The sequence below is a fragment of the Diceros bicornis genome, chromosome 25, assembly GCF_020826845.1.
Source record: "Diceros bicornis minor isolate mBicDic1 chromosome 25, mDicBic1.mat.cur, whole genome shotgun sequence".
NCBI classification, from domain to species: Eukaryota; Metazoa; Chordata; class Mammalia; order Perissodactyla; family Rhinocerotidae; genus Diceros; species Diceros bicornis.
In genome coordinates, this window is record NC_080764.1 from 3,849,851 (window position 1) to 3,869,241 (window position 19,391).

Sequence of the window (19,391 nt, forward strand, 5' to 3'; positions counted from 1 at the left end):
GGGGGTGCCTTCTGTGTGGCAGGTGTTGGCCCGAAACAGGCGGGCAGCTGCCCCGATAAGGGGACGTTCTCCGTCCTTGGACCAGCACATGCCCTGCCCCCTCCCAGCCCCTGGCTGTGTCTAGTGAGTTCTGTCTGGGTGTGTTGCTGGTATCAACTTGGCCACTGGCCGGGCTCAGTCTACACGGGAAGTAGCCTTTCTTCAAGCAGCCCCAGCGACCTCCCCTGCACTGCGTGCTCTTTTACAGGAGACCTTTACTTTTTTATCTGGTCTCACAGGCAGTGCAAGATTATGCAAAATGCAAGCAAACATTTGAGAAGTGTTAATATTACGTAGAAAATGAAAGTGCCACCAAATTCCCACCAACAACTCTTTGCAAGACATTCCTCCATCATTTTTCTATGCATTCACTAATTAATTGTTGTTCCTGGTCATACTTCAGTGTGCTCACACCACATATGCTGCTGTGCGTGGAGGCCTCTCCGTGCCCGCACGTGTAGGTTGACTGGCGTGGGGGTGTCATTTTACCCTTCTAGGACCATCGGTGGCCCCGCTGTTGCCCCGTGAACTGACCTCGGGGCAGAGGGTGCGCTTGTTGACTGATAGAAGCCGGGTCACGTTTCCCGTGTCCCTCGTGAGCTGCTGTCCATTTTCTTAGATGCCTGGTGGAGTTCTTTGCCTCCTCACTAGAGAGAAGAGTTTTGAAGAATGGGGCGCAGTGCTCCTGACGTGCAGATACGAAGTGAACTGGAAAATCAGTGAGTGTTGCCCCATTGGAGGCGTTCACCCTGCAGGGCAGCGCAGCGTCGGGTCTCAGTGGCGGGCCTCGATTTACCACAGGAGGGGGCAGGAGACCAAGGGAGAGACAGCCTTCATCTCCGTCTCCACCCTCTGACGAGACAGGCAGCCACCATTTGTGAGCACCTATTTCGTGCTTGAATCCTTCTCACCTCTTATCTTATTTTAGCTTTCCGAAGTCCCTGTTGGCATGACGCTGTCATCCCCATGTATAGTCGTGAAGTCCAGGCTGCGCTGCCCGCCCAGTAAGGTGGCGGTAGCAGATGGAGGCAGGATGGGGCCGTCCTCCACCCCAGGTCCATCATTCATCGAGTCCTGCTTATTGAGCATATTTTTGTTTTTCTTCTCACCCCAAGGAGCAGATAAAGCTTTTGGTAGGCCGAATGTAGCAGAAGATATGTGGGTTCATCCCGGAATTCCTCTTTTGTGATTGTTCCTTGTCCCCCTGCACATGTTCAGTTGTTCAGGAGCAGACCCGAGTCAGATCAGGTGTCTCCTTCCAAGCTCCGTCTCACCGGAGTGAAGCCTCACCAGTTGCGTAGTCGCAGCCCCTCCGTGAGGCCTCCATCCCTCCCATCTCCCTCGCCTCCTGCTTCTGTCCCAGGCCGACCCTGGACGGCTTCCCTGGCCTCCTCCCAGGCTCTGCTCCGACCCTAGTCCTTCCCCAGCGTCTCCCGGCTGCACTGTGCATGCTCCTCCGCACTCGCTCTGACATCACTATGACTTACTCCTTCTGCCGTCAACTCCCCGAGTGGAGTCTGTGCCGGGAACAGTGTCGGGTGCCCGTGGGTGTCCGAGCAGCACTGGAGGGTGCATGAGCAGAGGCCAGGGGTGTCTCAGAGACGTGGTCCTGTCACTGCCACTGGAGACGTAACGGACTCATGACACAGCTCACGGGACCGCGTGGGGACCGCACAGCTTCGCGCTGTCAGACCCTGGCGCAGTGTGGTGCGGGGCGGCCGACATCTCTCACTTCCTGCTTGGGTTCTTCGAGTCTGTCAAACTGAATGAGCAGGACTAGGAATTACTAGTCTGTAGACTCTTTTCAGTGAGTTTTCCTCTGAGTCATTCGTCACTTTTAGTAATCTAATGGCATCATATGTGACTATTGTCTTTGTCTGTGGTACAGTTTCTTAAACCAGTCAATTGTTTGTTTGAATATTGAGAGACTTACATTACTCCCAACTATTGTATGCATTGAGGCTTATTATAATTCCCTGTCAGCTGTTTCTAATCAGCCAGTCGTGACTGTGATGATTACCCAGAGGTGCTGAGACCTGACGTTTACTCTCTGTGGTCTAGGATCCTGTATGAGCTGCTTTATCAGTAAGTGGCCCATCCCTGGCTCAGTCTGTCAACATTATTGAACTGCCGCCATGAGCCTGGCCGAGTGCCCGAGGCCGGAGATGCACAGACACCTTCCCTGAGCTCAGGTCTTGTGGGAGAAGAAGTCAGGTGCAGTGGAGGGCGTGGCGTGCTGGGGTTACATCAATGCTGGACTCGGGGGCGCCTCAGGAAGTGAGGAGGACGTTAAGAAGGGCTCTGAGAGCTGGCGGTGAGGAAGCCCGCTGGTGTGCCTGTGTCCAGGATGCCCCGCGGGGTCCTGGAGGCTATCCTGTGCTCACGCTGACTACGAGAGGAGAAGGGAGGAGATGGGAGGGCGCAGCCTGCAGCTTCGGGACGCTAAGGGAGGGGAGAATAAGCCTAGAAGACAGGACGCCCAGGAGAGAGGTTGGACGCCCAGGAGGGAGGGCTTTACTGAGCGAGGGTCTGCCCAGCCTCACCTGCTCCGGGTGAGGAGTGCCTGAGGGTGGACCCTGAGCAGCCCCTCCTCCCCTACCCGACACCCTGTGCCCATGACCCATGAGCAGGGCGTGACGGGCGCCAAGACACTGCCTGAGACCATGCTGCCCTTTGAGGCTGCTTCTGACTCCTTTGCAAGAGTACCTGTTCCTCCTCCACCTCCTCCTCGACACGACCCGTGGGCCGCTCTAGGGACGGCCCTGCCCTCAGCCTCTCCTGGCTGGGGAAGTAGTCAGAGCCCGTCCAGACTCTGCCTTCCCAGGGTCTTATAGCTTGATTTCCATAGGCAGCAACTTCAAAAATGATGTAAAGTTACTACAAGTGTTACAGCAGTATTCTATTTCATCTTGCTATTACAAAATATAGTACTTTAGCAGGATTGCAGGTTTTATAGCCAGGCTAGGACCTAACCACAGATTATACTGTTCTTCTATGTAAAAATAGATGGCAAATCCCTAACAGCAGTTCGCGAATGGGCTTTTGGAACAAAGCCGGTTCAGACGGGGGCTGGTTGTCTTCCGTCTTCTTTGCTTCCCGATGCCTGGGCTCTCCTTGGCGAGTCCCTCAGGCCCACGGGTTCAGTTGCGAGCTGTCGCCTCACGGCTCCCACGGCTGTGTTTGTGTCCACTCTGCCTGGAGGCCTCACCTGGAGGCGTCTGCAGGCCTGTAATTACAGCTGTCCCCCAACATGCCCCGGGCGGCTCCTCCTGGGTTTCCCACAGTAGAGAATGTCCGGTGCTGCATCCCCTCGGTCCATCCAAGTCTACCCTTTCTCCTCCTGCATCCCATCAGCCCCACCTAGGCCTTTCCAGAGCCCCCTGCCGCTCCCGGCCCCGGCCTCGGTGTGGGCCTGACCCACATGCACACTCAGTCGTCCTGGTGCTGGTTGTCCCCGGTATAGTTCTGTGCCTCTTTCCCACTTGGATCGCTGAGCTAGACTGAAGACAGACACTGGGTCTTGACCATCTTTCCCCGTATTTAGCACAGTAGCTGGCCCAGGAGAGTCCGAACTTGCTGCTGGAATGGCTAAGCAAATGGTTGGAAAAGTTGCACCTACATTGGTGACTCTGTTGGATAAAACGCCCCATCTTCTGATGACATTGAGTTTCCCAAATTTATTTAGCTCTGAATTAAAAAATTACAAATAACTTTCCCTTTTACTTTTGGATTTCTAGTGAGAATGTTAAAGCAGGATGTCCCAGCATTTTGGGGTTGGACGTCTTGTGTTCGTGGGAATTCAAATGAATCCATGTGATGTAAGATGTGGTGTCTTTGCAGATGCCTGCTCGGTGCCGGTCTCTGAGATCATCACTGTTGAAGAGAAGGACATTCACGGGAAGCACTCCACCAGCGGAAAATGGCAGAAAATGGAGAGGCTTTTCGCTTTCACGGGTAATACAGCCTAACTGTCTTCTCCTCCAGTTTTTCGTGCAGGTTACACGAGGGAGAACTTATCTGTCACTTGTTTAACAAGCTCAGTGTCTCCCTGGTTTATCCTTGTAGAAACTGCCTTACATCATTTTTCCAAGATCTACTTTTAATTAATGTTTTGGTTTTGATCAGCTTTTTTCTTTATTTTTTTTACATGGGTTAAAAAAACTGAGAATAGGATATTTTTTCTCATATACCTTGAAAGTTACTAACTAGTCAGAAGAAGAAAGAATGTTGGGACGCTTCAGTTCCGAGCCTGCTGTTGGCACACGTGGCCCGCGTGCCCCCGTTCATGGGAGGTTTGTCCATGGGGTGCGGGCTCTGAGTGACTGCGAGTTCCTTTTCCACAGTGCACTATGTGAAGAGAGCCCGACGGCACCGCTGGAAGTGGGGGAAGGTGACCTTCTGGTGTGCCGACGAGCAGCTGTGTCACCTGTGGCTGCAGACGCTCCGGGACCTGCTGGAGAGGCTGAGTACGTGTGCGTTTTTACATTTGGAGAAAGACAAGAGTGGCGATGCTGCGTGTGCACGCTGTGGAGATCTCCACATCTCCTCCTTGCACACAGCTTCCTGTACCAGGTGGATAGGATCCATCACTGTGGCTTTGCAGAAGTCACTGACCAGAGGACCAGTATAGTGTGGGGCCTAGAGCGCAGCCTCCGGGGCCGGGGCGCTTTCCCCGACCAGCTGCAGACTTGGGCCAGCCCCTTGACCTTCTGTTATTTCAGCCACTCCTAATTCCTAATCATGTTATGTATTTTAATGTTTAATTGAAATATCGCATAGATATAGACAAGTGCCCGAATTGACCAGCACCCAGATCAAGAAACAGAAAATTGCCGGCTCCCCAAAGCCCCCCAGGCCCCCTGCAGTCACGGCTCCCCATGGGGTGACTGCTGTCTGACTTCTAAACCACTGGATCCATTTTGTACCTCCTATAAATCAGATGATGCAGCATAAACTCTTGTGTCTGGCTTTTTGACTCAACGTTATGTTTGTGAAGTTTACCCACGTGTGGTTGTTCATTCTCTTGGCTCCATGGTATTCCGTGGTGTGAATGTAGGACCGTTTGTTCATCTGTTTTCCTGTTGATGTCGTCTAGATAGCTTCCTGATGGGGGCTATTGCGAATAATGCCATTCTGAACATTGTAGGACGTGTCTTGTGGTAAACACGTGCTGGCATTTCTCTCGGGTGTGCACCTGGGGATGGAATTGCTGGGTGGACACCCCCACACTGTCTTCCAAAGTGGTAGTTCCAGGGGCACTGCCTGCAGCAGGTGTTGGTTCTGGTTGTCCCACATTTTAACCACACCTTTAAAATTTTAGCCGTTCTGGTGGGTGTCATAATCTTGCGTTATAGCTTTACTTGCATTTCCCTGATAGCTAATGAGTTGAGAAATACATTCCTAGGTTTATAGGCCATTTGGAAATCCTCTTTTGTGAGGTGTCTGTTCAGGTCTTTGTCCATTTTCCTGTTGGATTGTCTTTCTTAATGATAGGTAGAACTTCTTTCTCTATTGTGGCCCTGAATCTCTTATTGGATTTAGGAAGCACAGATATCTTCTGCTGTGTGGCTTGCCTTTCTCTCTCTTGTCATTCCATTCTTTTGATGAACAGATATTGTTAATTTTTAATGTACTTCTATTTATCTTTTTTTTAAGTCTATGGTTAGGTTGTGTCCTGTTTAGGACATCTTTGTCTACCCCAAAGCCATGAGGATGTTTTCTTCTCAAAGCTTTGTTTAACCTTTCACACTTAAATCTGCATCCATTTAGAATTGACTTTAGCATGTGTGAGGTAAGCGGTCAAAGTTCATTTTCTCTAAATGTGGATATCCGCTTGACCCCGTGCCATTTATGGGAAAGACTGGCCTTTTCCCCACTGCACTGTGGTGTATGTACCATGTTGTTTTTTATTTATTTACTCCTTGTGTCTAGATATTTAATTGAATTTTGTATTTCACCTTGCATCCAATGACCTTGTTAAATTCACTTATTAACTTTAATAGTTTGATGATTCTTTTGTCAGCTGTGAATAATGAAAGTTCTGTTTCTTTCATCTCAGTTCCTGTGCCTTTTATTTCTATTTCTTATGTTTTTGCCCTGGTTTGGACCTCTAGTGCAGAGGGGACGGTCTTGGTCCTGATCAGGAGAGAGTTTTCAATATTTCACTGTCAAGAATGGTTTTCTTAGGTTTTTAATAGATGTTTAAAAACCAGATTAAGGAAGTTCCTTTCTAATTCTAGTTTTCTGAGAGTTTGTTTTTTTGAATCATGAATGGGTATTGAATTTGATAAATGCTTTTTCTGAATCTATTTGGGTGACTGTGTGATTTTTCTTCTTTTTGAGTTAATGTGTTGAAGAACACTGATCTCTCTTTGTATAAATACAAGTCTTTATATTCCTGGAATAAACTCCACTTGTCATGAGGTATTACCCTTTCTATATATTTCTGGATTAGACTTGCTGATATTTTGTTTAGGATTTTCGCACCTAGGCTCACGGGAGAAATAGGCCTATGAGTTTCCTTTCTGATAACATCCCTGTCTGGTTTTACTGTCAGGCTTACAGTACAGGCCATGTACAAAGAGCTGAGAAGTTCTTCCTTTTCTATTCTATGGAAGAGTTTGTATAATATTGGGGCTACATTTTCCTTAAATATTTGGAAGCATTAATTGGTGAAAGCATCTGGGCTTGGGTTTTCTTTGTGGAAAGGCTTTTATTAATGGCTTCGATTTCTTTATTAGATATCAGACTATTCAGATTTTCTGTGTCTTCTGTTAACTTTGGTAAATTTTATTTTTTGGAGAAATTTGTATATTTCATCCAAATTTACAAATTTATTGGTGTACATTTATTAATAAATCTTTTCCTTTTCCTTGTAATATTTGTAGATTCTGGAACAGTGTCCCCTTTCTCATTCCTGATATCGATAATTTGTGTTTTCTTCCTTTTTCTTTATCAGCTTTATTAGGGATTTATCAATTTTATGAATCTTCAAAGAACCAACTTTTGGCTTTGTTGATTTACTCTGTTGTATATTTCCCCCAATGTTTTATTATGAAGATTTTCAAACATACAGAAAAATGGAAAGAATTGTACAGTAAACATTCATATACCCACCACCTGGATTCTACATTTGTTAACATTTTGCTATATTTACTGTATCGATGTCTGCCTACCCATCCATTAGTTAATCGGATTTTTGCTGCATTTCCAAGTAAGTGGCAGACAAGGGGCACTTCACCTCTGAAGTGCGTGTGTGTCATTAATTAGAGATCAGGATTTGTCTACAGTTCTGAGGTAGAACTTACACACCTGTGAGACCCAAGCCCCTGGAAGACTTACATCACCCAGACGCTTTCTCTGGTCCTTCCAGTCAGTGCAGAGACACCCACCATCTGGTTGTTTTGCTGTTGTTGCCGTGTGTTAGTTGCCATGTGTTAGTTTTGCTGGCTCTCCATCTCTGTATACATGGAGTCATGTAACAGGGGCTCTTTCGTGTAAGGCTTCAGTTGCTCTGCATAACGTCTTTGAGATTTACTCATGTTGGTAAGTGTATCAGTAGTTTGTCCCTCTTTGCTACCGAGTGATATTCCGTGGGATAGACAGACCACATTGTGTATGCCGTCGTCAGTTGATGGACATTTGGGACGTTTCCATTTTTTGGCTACTGTGACCATTTGTTGGCAAGATTTTATGTGGACTTAGGTTTTCAATTTTCTTGGGTATATTCCTTCTTTCTACTTTTGTTGATTTGTTAGTTACATTTGTGTTTTTAAGTATCAGAATCTACTTGAACTAACCCAAACAGAAATGTGGAAGTTGTTACAAGAAAATAGGGGCGACTCTGGAGACGCAGGTGTGGGAGTTAGCTGGGGCTCTGGAAGGGACTGGAACCTGGGACTAGGGAGGCCTTCTGATGCCTCGCTGCCTTTCCCTCTCTCTGTCCATCTCCAGGCCATGCCCTCTTTGTGCCTGTCCATCTGTCTTTCTCTCCTGATGCTCCCTTCTGTACATCTGTTTCATTCTTCTTCTTCTCTGCAGACTCACTTCCTTCACATGAAAAATGGGGCTGCTACCCTCCTGAATTTACATCCTATAGAACTCTTCGTCAAGAGAGTGCTTCCCGGTCAGGATTCTGAGTTCCGGGGGTTCTGCTTGTATCTAGCAGATGTGCAGAGCGCCTGTGCATTCTGACAGGCTGTCATTTCTCTCGTTTCATGGATTAGGAAACTCTTTAGCACTGTTCTTTAACTTAAAAATACTTTTTATCAGACAGTACTAAGCAGAATTCTGAAACCACTGTGGTTTTTTGTTGTTTAGTAACACAGTTCTTCATTTTGATTATTTGTCACCTTCATTATGATTTACACATTGTTGTTTTGTAGCATTGAGACCAAAGCATTTACTGGTGTTCATCAACCCCTTTGGAGGGAAAGGACAGGGCAAGCGGATATACGAAAGGAAAGTGGCACCGTTGTTTGCATTAGCCTCCATCACCACCGACGTAATTGGTAAGCTGTAGATTCTGTATTAAAGTTGGAGAAATAAATATGAGAATGATTCAAATATAGTCACTAGAGACGATTTTTATCCTAGAAGATTATTTTAAACAAAATAGAATGTATTTTCTTTACCTGCTAGAATGAGAATACAAAATAGAGAATGTAGACCTTTCTAGCCGAGTCTTAGCATATAAAGTACCTGAGAAAAACGCTAAGAAGAAAGAAGGACAAAGACCAAGGACAGAAGATTCTTACAAGAAGAGAGACAAGCAATTAATAAGGCTTAGAAATAATTTCACCAATAAGTGACATTTTAAGAAACAGTGCAACACCACGTTTGTGGCCCGGTTTTCAGTGCAAGTTCTTGAAGCTGGAGGGTGCGGGGCCAGGCCTTCTCTGCCCTAGTGCTTTGAGGGTCTGCTGTAAGCTTATTTTTGAAAGAGCCACTTGGCAGTGCAGGTCAAGAGCCTTAAAAATGAGGGATTTTGCCCAGTATTCCAGTTTCTGAATCTTCCCTTGGAAAACGATCAGACCTTTGCAGAGAAGGATGTACACAGATGTCCACTGCGCAGGTTTCAATAGCAAAACATGGGAAATGACTTAAATTCCCTCACAGGAAACGTGAGGATAGAATTGGGGTGAATCCGGAGGAGTAGTGTGTAGCCATTTAAAGTGGTCTTTACAGGGAATTTTTAATGATGAAAAAGTGATTGTGATAAAATGTTGGTGAAACAGGGACACAAAATTGTGTGTACAGTAGGATTTCAATAGTGCTTTTGTTTCTTACATGGAGTATACAGACTAGGGACTAACATTTTCTTTTTTTCTACATTTTGGTATATTCTAAAATTTTCAAATTACTTAGATAATAGGGAAAAATTATAAAATAGAAGATGTAATCTCTTTCCAAAGTTATTATTTGTTGGCAATTAAATGCCAAGAATGTGCTGTCTTACCCAGTAGAATGTGTTCTGAGAGAGGCCGTTCCATTGAGGCCGGCTCGCTCTCTCTCTGTAAGAGGGATTTGGGGCAGATCGAGGAAGGGATTTCTTATAGGAAATCCTCCTGAAGATTTCACGGGACCTCATTTTAAAAGAATGGTTTATTTGCCTTTTATTTTAAGTAGGATTCACAGATTTGCATATAAAGTGTACAATGTAATGTTATTTTTTCCCCACAGTTACTGAGCGTGCGAACCATGCCAAGGAGAGTTTATATGAGATCAATCTAGATAAATACGACGGGTGAGTAGGGTTGCTTCATCTCGACTAATGAACAGTAAATTCTACCCCGGTTTCACCGTCTGTCTTAGTTGTGTTTGCTCCCTTTCCTTACGTTTTTTGCCTAGTTGTAGAAGTAAACATGCTTCTTGTAGAAAGTAGAAAAGGCGGGAAAGCTGAGTTAAACCCCTTCTCTGGCATGGAGACCATCGCCCAGGAGATGGTGCTCTCCTGCCTACAGACACAGACGGTTTTTCCCAGTCGTTTGAAAGTATGTTATAGACGTGATCACTTTTGTCCCTAAATATCTCGGTGTCCGTCTCCTAAAAACAAGGCCATTCTCTACAGAACCAGAATACAGTTACCAAAACCAGGTAATTCACGCTGATACTGTTATCTGTTTGCCGTCCTTATTCCGATTATGCCAGTTCTCCCGTGATTTCTTTATAGCCAAAGAAAATCCTGGATCCCGCACTGCCTTTGGTTCCGTTGTCATGCCCTCTAGTCTCCCGTAACCCGCGGCAGTTCCCCTGCCCCTCTTGGTGTGGCTGTATTCTGAGAGTCTGGGCCAGTTGCTTTGTAGCACGTCCCTCGGTTTGGGTCTGCCCGACGTCTCCTCTGGCTCAGAACCAGGTTGTGCGTTTCTGGCTGCAGCACCGCGGAAGGGCGTTGTGCGTTCCCCCTCGCCACGGCAGATAGCCTCCTCGTGTGATTTTGCGTTTGTGTCGTGTCTTCCCGCTGGCACGTTGCTCTTGGAGAGCTGGCCGCCTCTGCCTTGTGCACAGCTGTTCCCCGGCACCTGGCACAGGGCTGGCACGCACAGGCGCTCAGGGAATGAACGGATGGGACTCAGGGACAGGCGGTTGAGCCGTAGGCGGTGAGGATCCATGGACAGCGCATAGATGGAGGCGCTGGAGGATTGGGCTGCATTTCGGAAGGATACCTTTGAAGGCCATGTGGCGAGTAGCGATGAGGTGAGATTGGACCTAAGGAGGCTGCAGAAGGTTGTGGGTTGTGGGCAAGAGTTGGCTGGACAGTGGCAGAGGGCCCATATAGAGGGGACGGCCTCCAGGACATTGGGGGGAATTGACTGGTCCCCGGGACCAGCTTCTGAAGAAGACACGCTGGGATTCTTACCCCAGTGGTGGTGATCTTATCAAGCTGTGAGATAAGAAGCTAAAGCCGGCTTTGAGGACAAGGGTGCAGCCGGTGTGGGGAATGTCCACTGAGCTGTGGGCCTGCCCTCTCTGGTCGGTCCAGCATGAAGGTTAAGGGGCAGCGGGGGGCTGGACTGCCAGCGTCTGGGCCTGGTCTGCACCCCACCAGCTGCGTGACCCCGGGGCTGACTGCATGTCTCTGTGCTGGGGCCCCTCGTCATGAGTGTGGTTGCCCCCATCTCAGGGCTCTGAGAAGGCTCTAGGAGTCATAAAGCCAGGGTTCTCAAGTGGGTGACTGTGCCCCCAAGGACATCAGGCAGTGTAAAGAAGAGAGGTTCTGGGAAGTGGGTTTTAGAGTCACACAGTGGGAGTGGGGTCAGTCTTCCCAGGGGGACAGTGGGGTGGAGGCTGGAGCCCCAGCGTGTGGAGTTACCTGACAGAAATGGGACAGAAGCCCAGAGGTGGTGTTGGGACTGGGAGGGAGTGTCAAGAAGGGAAGAAGCTGCATGTCCCTTGCCACGGGGTCCAGTTTCCAGGTCGCCTGTGGGGTGTGTGGCAGAGTTCCTGGAGACCTCGATCATGGCGGAAGGAGAGGCCTGTTTTGTTTTTGTTCTGTTGTCTGCTTATTTTTTAGCAGCTTGGCCTGAAAGGAAGGATTGGGCTTGTGGGCCGGGGAGGAGGTGGCATTCTCTGAGCAGAGCCTGAGAGGGCCACAGGGGGCCTGGGGCTTGGTCCTAGCCCTGCCTTTCATGGTCTCTCGGAGCCTCGGCCTCCTCATGGCTACGACAGGAGTCAGGAGCCTCTCCTTGAGGGCTGGGAGGCTGACAGGGTCCAGAAAGATCTGGCTGAGGGGATGGGAGCCCAGTGCTGTAGCGAAGGGTGGGCTGTGGTGGGCACAGGTACACGAGCTCCAGGAATAATTTGGACACTGGGTCGGCCACACTGTCGGCCACCCTGATTGTCCTCTGGGAGCCAGGCTGTCCTGTGGTCAGTGACACGCTGCCCCTCCCAGGAACGCCACAATGAGCCACGGAGAGTGGGTGTCGCAGGGACCGGATGAAAGGACCTCAGGCGCCTGTGTTCCTCCTGCAGGGTCATCTGTGTCGGCGGGGATGGCATGTTCAGCGAGATCCTGCATGGCCTGATTGGCAGAACGCAGAGGAATGCCGGCGTGGACCAGAACCAGCCCCGGGCAGCGCTGGTGCCCAGCCCGCTCAGAATTGGCATCATCCCCGCAGGTACGGGGCCTGCGCCCTTCTCCTCAGCCCAGGAGTGGCTCTGCGCACTCGGCCACCGGACGGGCGGCAGCGCCTGCTCACACTTGGGTCACTTAGCACAGGTGTCCTAGAGGTGGGGCCGCTTACGCGGGGGGCAGTACCGTTCTTGGATTTTCTTTCAGGTTCATTTTGTAATTTAAATTGTGGTTTTATCACCGCGTGACTATTGCATACTTTTTGAGAGACGGTTTATGAGCAGTTGAAGGAGCGCTCGTGCGCGTTTGAAGGAGGCCTGTCCTGCTCCCTGAGTGCCGACCGGCCGTGAGGCGCTGAGGGTCCAGCGGCTGGGGGCAGTCTCTGCTCTCAAAGAACTGTTTGGCGGTGGGTGGGTGGTGGGGGCACAGGGTGGGGGCTCGCTAAGTTGTCACCAGGCCCCCGGAGCGCAGTTGAGAGGAAGAGGGCCTGTGGAGCTGGTTTTCTGGAAGGAGGAGCTGGGAGTTGGGGCCGGCAGGGGGCCATGTGCACTGGGGGTGGGGCCCTGTCAGTCTCAGGGCAGCTGGGCTGTGTCCGGAAGGTGTGTGGCTCAGTGTACTTTGCCTCTTTCCAGGAAGCACCTAGTTCTTGAGCAATCACAGTGCTAAGCCGGGTGGCGGGTGAGGCCTGTGCATTGTTGGCTCAAGGCTGTGCCAACAGCTCAGCGGGGGTGAGGCGGCTTCCCCAGCCTCGGGTCTGGGCCTCCGCGGCAGCGCTCGCTGCAGAGTGGCCTGGGGCCAGGCTCTGGGCAAACACTCCGTGAGGCGGGCCATGGAATTTCGTTTTCACAACAGCTCTGTGAAGCTGGTGCCATAATCGTCCCATTTGGTGGATGGAGGAGCGAGGCGCCAGGTGAGGCCACAAGGTCCCTGGAAAAGCATGGGCCATGGGAGCTCAGAGAGCACTCTGCCCGCCCGAGGTCAGGAACAGCCCTTTGTCTTTTCCTCATTGCCTGCAGCATCGTTTATGTATCAGATATAGTCACCCTGGTTGGTTATGAGTTTCACAACTTTTTTCCAGGTTAGCCTTTTGTCTTTTAACTTTGTGTGTGGTGTGTTCTGGACTACATGAATTTTGTTTTTCTATATTCAAATCTGTTTTTCCTTTATGCCTTTTATCACCATTTGCAATGGTAGCATGAATACCTAAAACTCGAAGCTGTTAAAATTTGAAAAGAGCTTAAGAGCTCTCCCCGACCGCGGCCAGGCAGACCCCAGTCAGTGCTCCTGGGCAGGCGCCCTGCTTCTCTGTGGCTTAGGCCGGACTGAGCGCGTGCTGTGCCCGTTCTGGGTCTCAGGGGTTCTGCAGAGAACAGGATGGGGTGGCTTCCGCCTGTGGAGCAGACACACATACCGACGGCACGAGAGGGTCTCCGTAGTGGGCGTGCTGCGGAGAAGGTGCCCCTGAGGGCTGGGTTTGGGCCAGTGGCTAGGAGAGGCTTCTTCGGCTAGGGAGTCCAGGGGCCTTTCTGAGAGGTGACAGGTGAGAGGCCAGCCGTGCAGGGACGAGGAGCCGTGCCGAGGGTCAGCTGGGGCAGAGGGTGGCAGTGGGAACCAGCCGTGCCCTCAGGACGGGGCGGGTGTGGCTGGGGTCCCGGAGGTGGTCATGGAGGGGACTGGAGAAGGGCCGGGGTCGGGCTCGCGTGCGGAAGGCCTCGTGGAGATGCAGCAGGAGGAAGGCTCAGCGGCCAATCAGCAGGGGGTGACGTCTGCCTGGGGCTGACGTCGCGTTCTGTTCTGGCAGAACAGAGTCCCAGGGAGGACGCTGGTGGCTGGGACGGTGGGCGCACGGCCGGCTCTGACTCCGGCTTAGCTTTGGTGTGGCCACCAGGAGTCGAAGGAGGAGTCAGAGTGAGGGAGGCGCCACTGGCGAGCCTGTGATGTTGGTCATGGCAGCCTGGTGGGGTCGAGGCGAGGAATCAGGATGAGGGACAAGCGTTCTGATGGGGACCAGCGAGACGTGGCTCCGGGAGGCCCTGAGGCCGGCGGCTGGCAGTAGGTCTGGTACGCGCAGGAGGAGCATCGGTGGTGAATGACGGCCTCGGGGTGGGCTGGATGCATCAGGGCAGAGCGTCGTTAGAGCCCAAATGCGCCGTCCCTGCTTCTGAAGGGCGCCGTCCAACTGCTTTGAGTCATGTTCTGACGTTCCATAAATTCAGTCTCTCTCCAGTGACACATCAATTAGAAGTATTAGCAAGTCTACAGGAAGAAAGTTCCGTTCGTGCGGTCCTTGATCTAGTAGTGTCCTTTTCTCTTCAACCAGCACTCACGTCACGGGACTGATGCTCAGGGAGCCTCAGGAGAGGATGTGTGCTTGGCGCTCGAAATCCCTTTGCAGCCTGGTGCTTCCTGAGCAAAAGGATGCAGTGATGGTCGAGTGGGCCGGCTGGCTTTGCTGACGGGATGCGGGGACACCACGACCGTCCCTGTAAGGGACGGGGAGGTGCAGTGTAGCCCGCCCGCAGGCAGGGGGGTCTTCGTAGACACACCTTTCCCAGCCTCCCCCACGTGGGGGCCGCGTCAGGTTCCCCTGGGCGGGCTGCAGCTTCACCTCATCTGAGCCTCGCGGGCAGGTGAAGAGGCTTCTCAGCCACGTGGAGCCTCTTCCACAGAGGAGTGTGGGACCGAGGGGGTGCCAGCTGCCTGTGCTCGTGTGAGAAACTCTGTGCTTAGGTCTGAAGCGACCTCTGCTGGATCAGCTGGGTCAAAAGTCGACAAAAAGTTCTGGGTTTTGAATACTGCTTCGCTTCATTTCCTTGTGGCACAAAATTTGTTTCTTTGATAGAACAGGTCCACAGTGATCCCTCAGGTGGCTTCCTGTCACATGAGTTAACCAGATGATGGTGACCGCAGCTGCTGTTTATCGGGACCTGCTGTATGCTGGGCCTCGTGCCAAGTGCCCGCAGGCCTTGGCTGATTCCCAAGCAGCCTGCTGCGTGGGTGCTGGCATTCTCCGTCCTAAATCTGAAACCCAGCTCAGAGCATAACGTGCTGAAGGGCTCACGCTGGCAGGTGACAGGGCCGAACCTGGACTCTGATCTGGCTCTCTCACTCTCCACCACCTCTCAGCCCCAGGGGCCCTCTCCAGCCCTTTCCTGCATGGAAATGTCTCCTTATCATGACCCCGTGCTGGTGGGAGTGGGTTCTAGAAGAGAGAGGCCCTCGTGACCCTGTGCTGGTGGGAGTGGGTTCTAGAAGAGAGAGGCCCCCTCGGAGCCTTTCCTGTCAGCAGCTCCCAATGTGCCATTGGCCCCGTAGAAACCCTGCAAAACTAAAGCTGACTTTGCAGGAAGGCACTTGTCTCCCTTATCAGTTCTCACTACGTGAACTTGGTAAGGAAAGTATGATTTAGATTCAGATGCCTGAGTAGGAGAAATAGTGAGCTGGTTTCTCTGACAAGATGCCGAGTAGAGCCCTGTCTATAACTGAAGATGCACTGCCAAAGAGCAGCTCATCGGTCCCGATTCCTTTGCGGGAGCATGTCGAGCGGCTGCCACACTGTGCAGGGCCCGTGCTGGACACCGTAGCGCCTGCAGCAGCCGTCCCTGGGCTCGTGACTGAGTGGGGACGAGCCGTCACACACGCTCGCTTCTGAGCACTGTACTTTGAGCAAAAGGAATGTGTATTGGAACTTAGAGCCGGGCTGAGTCCACCTGGGAACTGAACTTTCCTGCATCTGCCTCGTTCTCAGAAAGGCTGTCTCTCGCACAGGGTAAGGCAGAAAGACGGCGGTTTGCTTGACTGTCGTTGCCAGAATAGTGCTGCCTGCTGCCTGCTCTGTCCTGGGCAGAGCACTGAGCTTCCCGGGAGGGCAGCATCCCAGACGGGGCACATGAGCCTGGGGCTGGGAGGGAGACAGGCAGCCGATGCCGTTGAGGGTAAGTGCGCAGTCAGGGGCTGCACAGGGCTCTGAGAGCAGAGGTTGCCTGTCACCAGGCCTCAAGCGTCAGGAGGCCTCCAGGAGTTGATGCCAGAACCAAGTCTGGTTTATGTGGGGCCCCACCTGAACCAGATCTCCTTCCCTTTCCAGCTGGGGCTTCCTCTTGGTTAAAGTCTTCACCACACAGATATTTGAGGAAATAATTGGGGAGTTATGTTGTATCCAAGAGGGATGAGCTGTTAATAGTGACTGAAAGTTAAACCAGGGAGAAATGGAGTAAGAATCGGGGTGTTTGAGTGGACTTGAAGCGGTTCTCTGCTGGCCCTCGGAACGCTCCAGCTGCCAGCCGGACCGGCCTCTTTAAACTGAAAACGTAAGGAATCCACAACCTGAAGACACCCCGGAGCTCTGGCCATTCATTCTTTCAGTCAGTCATCGTGCATTCATTCAACAAAGATTTCTTCACCTACTCTAGGCCAGCCACTGTGTGGGACCCAGGAGTGAACAGGCGGGGCACACACGGAGGCCAGGGAGAGAGACAGATGCTAAATAAGAAATGAAGGGGATAGAGCGGTGGGGTTGGGGGGCACACCAGTCCAGACAGGGTGCTCAGGGAGGCCATTCAGGCATGACACTGATCTGAGGCCCGGGGGTGGGGACGACAGAACCCTGCATCTGGGCAAGATATTCTAGGCAGAAGGAGTTGCACGTGCAAAGGCCCTGAGGCAGGAATGAGCTTGGCTGTGGGTGGTGCTATCAGAGGTCAGGTGGCGTGAGCCAGGTGAGTAAGAGGCAGAGCGGGGATGGGAGACGCAGGGAGAGGGGGGCTGTGGCCTCATGAAGGATCCTGAGTAGGGTATACGCTGAGCTGATTACTTTCTTTAAAAATCTGATTTTTCAGCAAAATAATCCCTGAAACCTATTAGAAACTCAGTTTACCTACCATATTCATTGCCCAAAGGACCTGGATGACATAGAGAGTGAATGTGTGTCCCCAGTCCAGGGGCAGGACCCCATGAATTCCTCTGTTTGTCTCTAGAATTCAAGTGCCTTTGGGCTCTGCACCATCCTACACTCTCAGTGGGGAGCGTTTGCAGTTACTTCCTATTGGGTGAACTCTGCGCCTGGGGAAGTGGGTGTCCTCCCAGCCCTCTGGAGCCCGAGGTGTGGCCCAGACCCTAACATCTGACCAGAAAGGCCGGTCACCCACTGCCTGTCCCGCCTACTCCTCCCTCGATGAGACGCCTTTCAAGCAGCTTCTGAATGACAGGACGCTGTCATCGAGAGCGGTCATCAAACCACGTCTTCGTTGTGGTTGTACGAGGACATAGCAAGGTCAGAAACAAGCGCTTTTTTCCCAGAACAGGGCCCTACTTGAAGTTCTTTTGTAAGATTTTCAACCTTCTTTTAGTGTCTGCTTGATACAGAGCAATGGGATTCTAGAGAGACCCAGAAACAAAGATGGACTTCAAAGGTCTTGGGTTTCTAGGACGTGGTGCAGAATAGAACCAACCTCTCGCTCCTTCATTTTTATTCGAGATCATTGCCGAATTTCCACTGACTCAAGATTACTGAATGTACAAGTGACATCTGATTAAATGCAGGGAGGTTGGATGTCTGATCAAGTTTTGTCCTAAAGGATGGTTTGTGAAGAAAGTAAACCATGCACTAGGCACATAAGGGAGCGAGTGGGCTCCATGGAAATTCTGGAAAGTTCTAGGGATATGAAGGACTCTACCTCTGGGCATGGTTCAAATTAATGAAACAGTTCTTTTGGAGTTTGTTCTCTCAGAAATGTTTATACTTGTTATTCAGTTACCCTTAATTATAAAGATGAGGGTGTGGGAGATAGTCTGAAACCACAGAGTTTTTCTTAGATACTGTTAATTACGTTTTAAGACTTAGTCACTCCTGTGGTCTTAAATGTTCATTTAAAAATTTTTTACTTTTTGGCTCATTTTTGGAATGAGCTGTCACTCAAGTCTTTAGGTTAAGATTAACAAAAAAATGGGCCAGCCAGGTGGGGTAGTGGTTGGGTTTGCATGCTCTGCTTCAGTGGCCTGGGGTTTGCAGGTTTGGATCCCGGGCACGGACCCACGCACCACTTATCAAGCTATGCTGCAGCAGACGTGCCGCATATAAAGCAGAGGAAGACGGGCACGGATGTTAGCCCAGGGCCAGTCTTCCTCAGCAAAAAAGAGGAGGATTGGCAACAGATGTTAGCTCAGGGCTATCTTCCTCACCAAAAAAACAAAAACAAAAAAAAAGATTAACAAAAAAGAAAAATACACATATTGGAAATATATGAGTGTGTGTTTATATAAGTTACCAACCATCAGAAGTCATATGTCAGCTAAGATTAACTAATTACGAGCCCTCCACTCTGATCCCCAACTGTGCAGACTGTTACTCTAGGAGACAGCGAGCGGGGTTGCGGGCTCACCTGGCTGTTTAGAACCATGAACTTTCAGGTTCGTTGGATGACAATTAGGACGAGAGACTTGTGGGTTGTTCCAGGGCCTGAGGGCAGAGCATCTGGACCCTGTGGGGGGCCCCAGCTTCTGTGCTTGTTAACTCGCTGGTTATTTCCGGATGGACCTCGGTCTGTGCCGGGGGTGTGTCTGGGCAAAACTGTGCAATTCTAGATACTGTCACTGCGTTTATTCTTGGGAATTGTAGACAAGAGTTTTTCAACTGTTCAGCAGATCTGTTAAAATTCAGATTGCTCAGCCCCTTCCCAGACCTACTGAGTCAGAATCTCAGGGGATGGGGTTCAGGAGTCTCTTCATAAATAAGCACCTTGGGAGAGTCTCTGCCCACTCAGGTTGAGAACACTGACCTGGATTGTAACCCAGTTAGAACCAGGACGGACTTAGGGAGGACCAGTAGCAGCCTCATTGCCATGCCCAGGGACCCAGTGCTAGCTGGGTACTCTGAGGTCAATTGAGGTCACCCCAGTTTACAGCCACGCCCTCGGGCAGGAGGAGGTTGACCGCTGGCTGCCATCAGGTGTGTGCTCGCCGTGCCCAGTGGGGGTCAGAGCAGGACCAGCCTGGCCCCTCACATCTGGGCTGGTGGCTGCCATGCCCCAGGGCCCAGGGAAGGGCCAGGGCTCCGGTCCTCTGACCGTGCACACTGGGAAGCTGAAGTGTGTCTGTGAAACGTGGTGCTTTTCTGTCCTGGCTCTGCCTACCCTCTCCCACTGGCGACGCCTCTGTGCAGATTCCCTTTGCCGCCACCGTCTTTGTAGCAGCTGTGGGGGGACACGCCGTGCAGAGCGCTGAGCCACTGCTGCAGGCACTTCTGGGGGGCTCAGGAGCCGGTGGATGCTATTGCCAGGGTGAT

General features: G+C 51.0%; 1 protein-coding gene across 1 annotated transcript in view; it reads left to right on the forward strand.

Annotated features, from left to right (window-relative positions):
• CERK (ceramide kinase) overlaps positions 1-19,391 on the forward strand; it is a 57,232-nt gene that overhangs the window by 26,293 nt on the left and 11,548 nt on the right. The window contains exons 2-6 of the mRNA XM_058568131.1: positions 3,880-3,993; positions 4,383-4,505; positions 8,424-8,549; positions 9,721-9,784; positions 12,010-12,155. Of these exons, the coding sequence (XP_058424114.1) occupies positions 3,880-3,993; positions 4,383-4,505; positions 8,424-8,549; positions 9,721-9,784; positions 12,010-12,155 (573 nt within the window). The remainder of the gene's footprint in view (positions 1-3,879; positions 3,994-4,382; positions 4,506-8,423; positions 8,550-9,720; positions 9,785-12,009; positions 12,156-19,391) is intronic.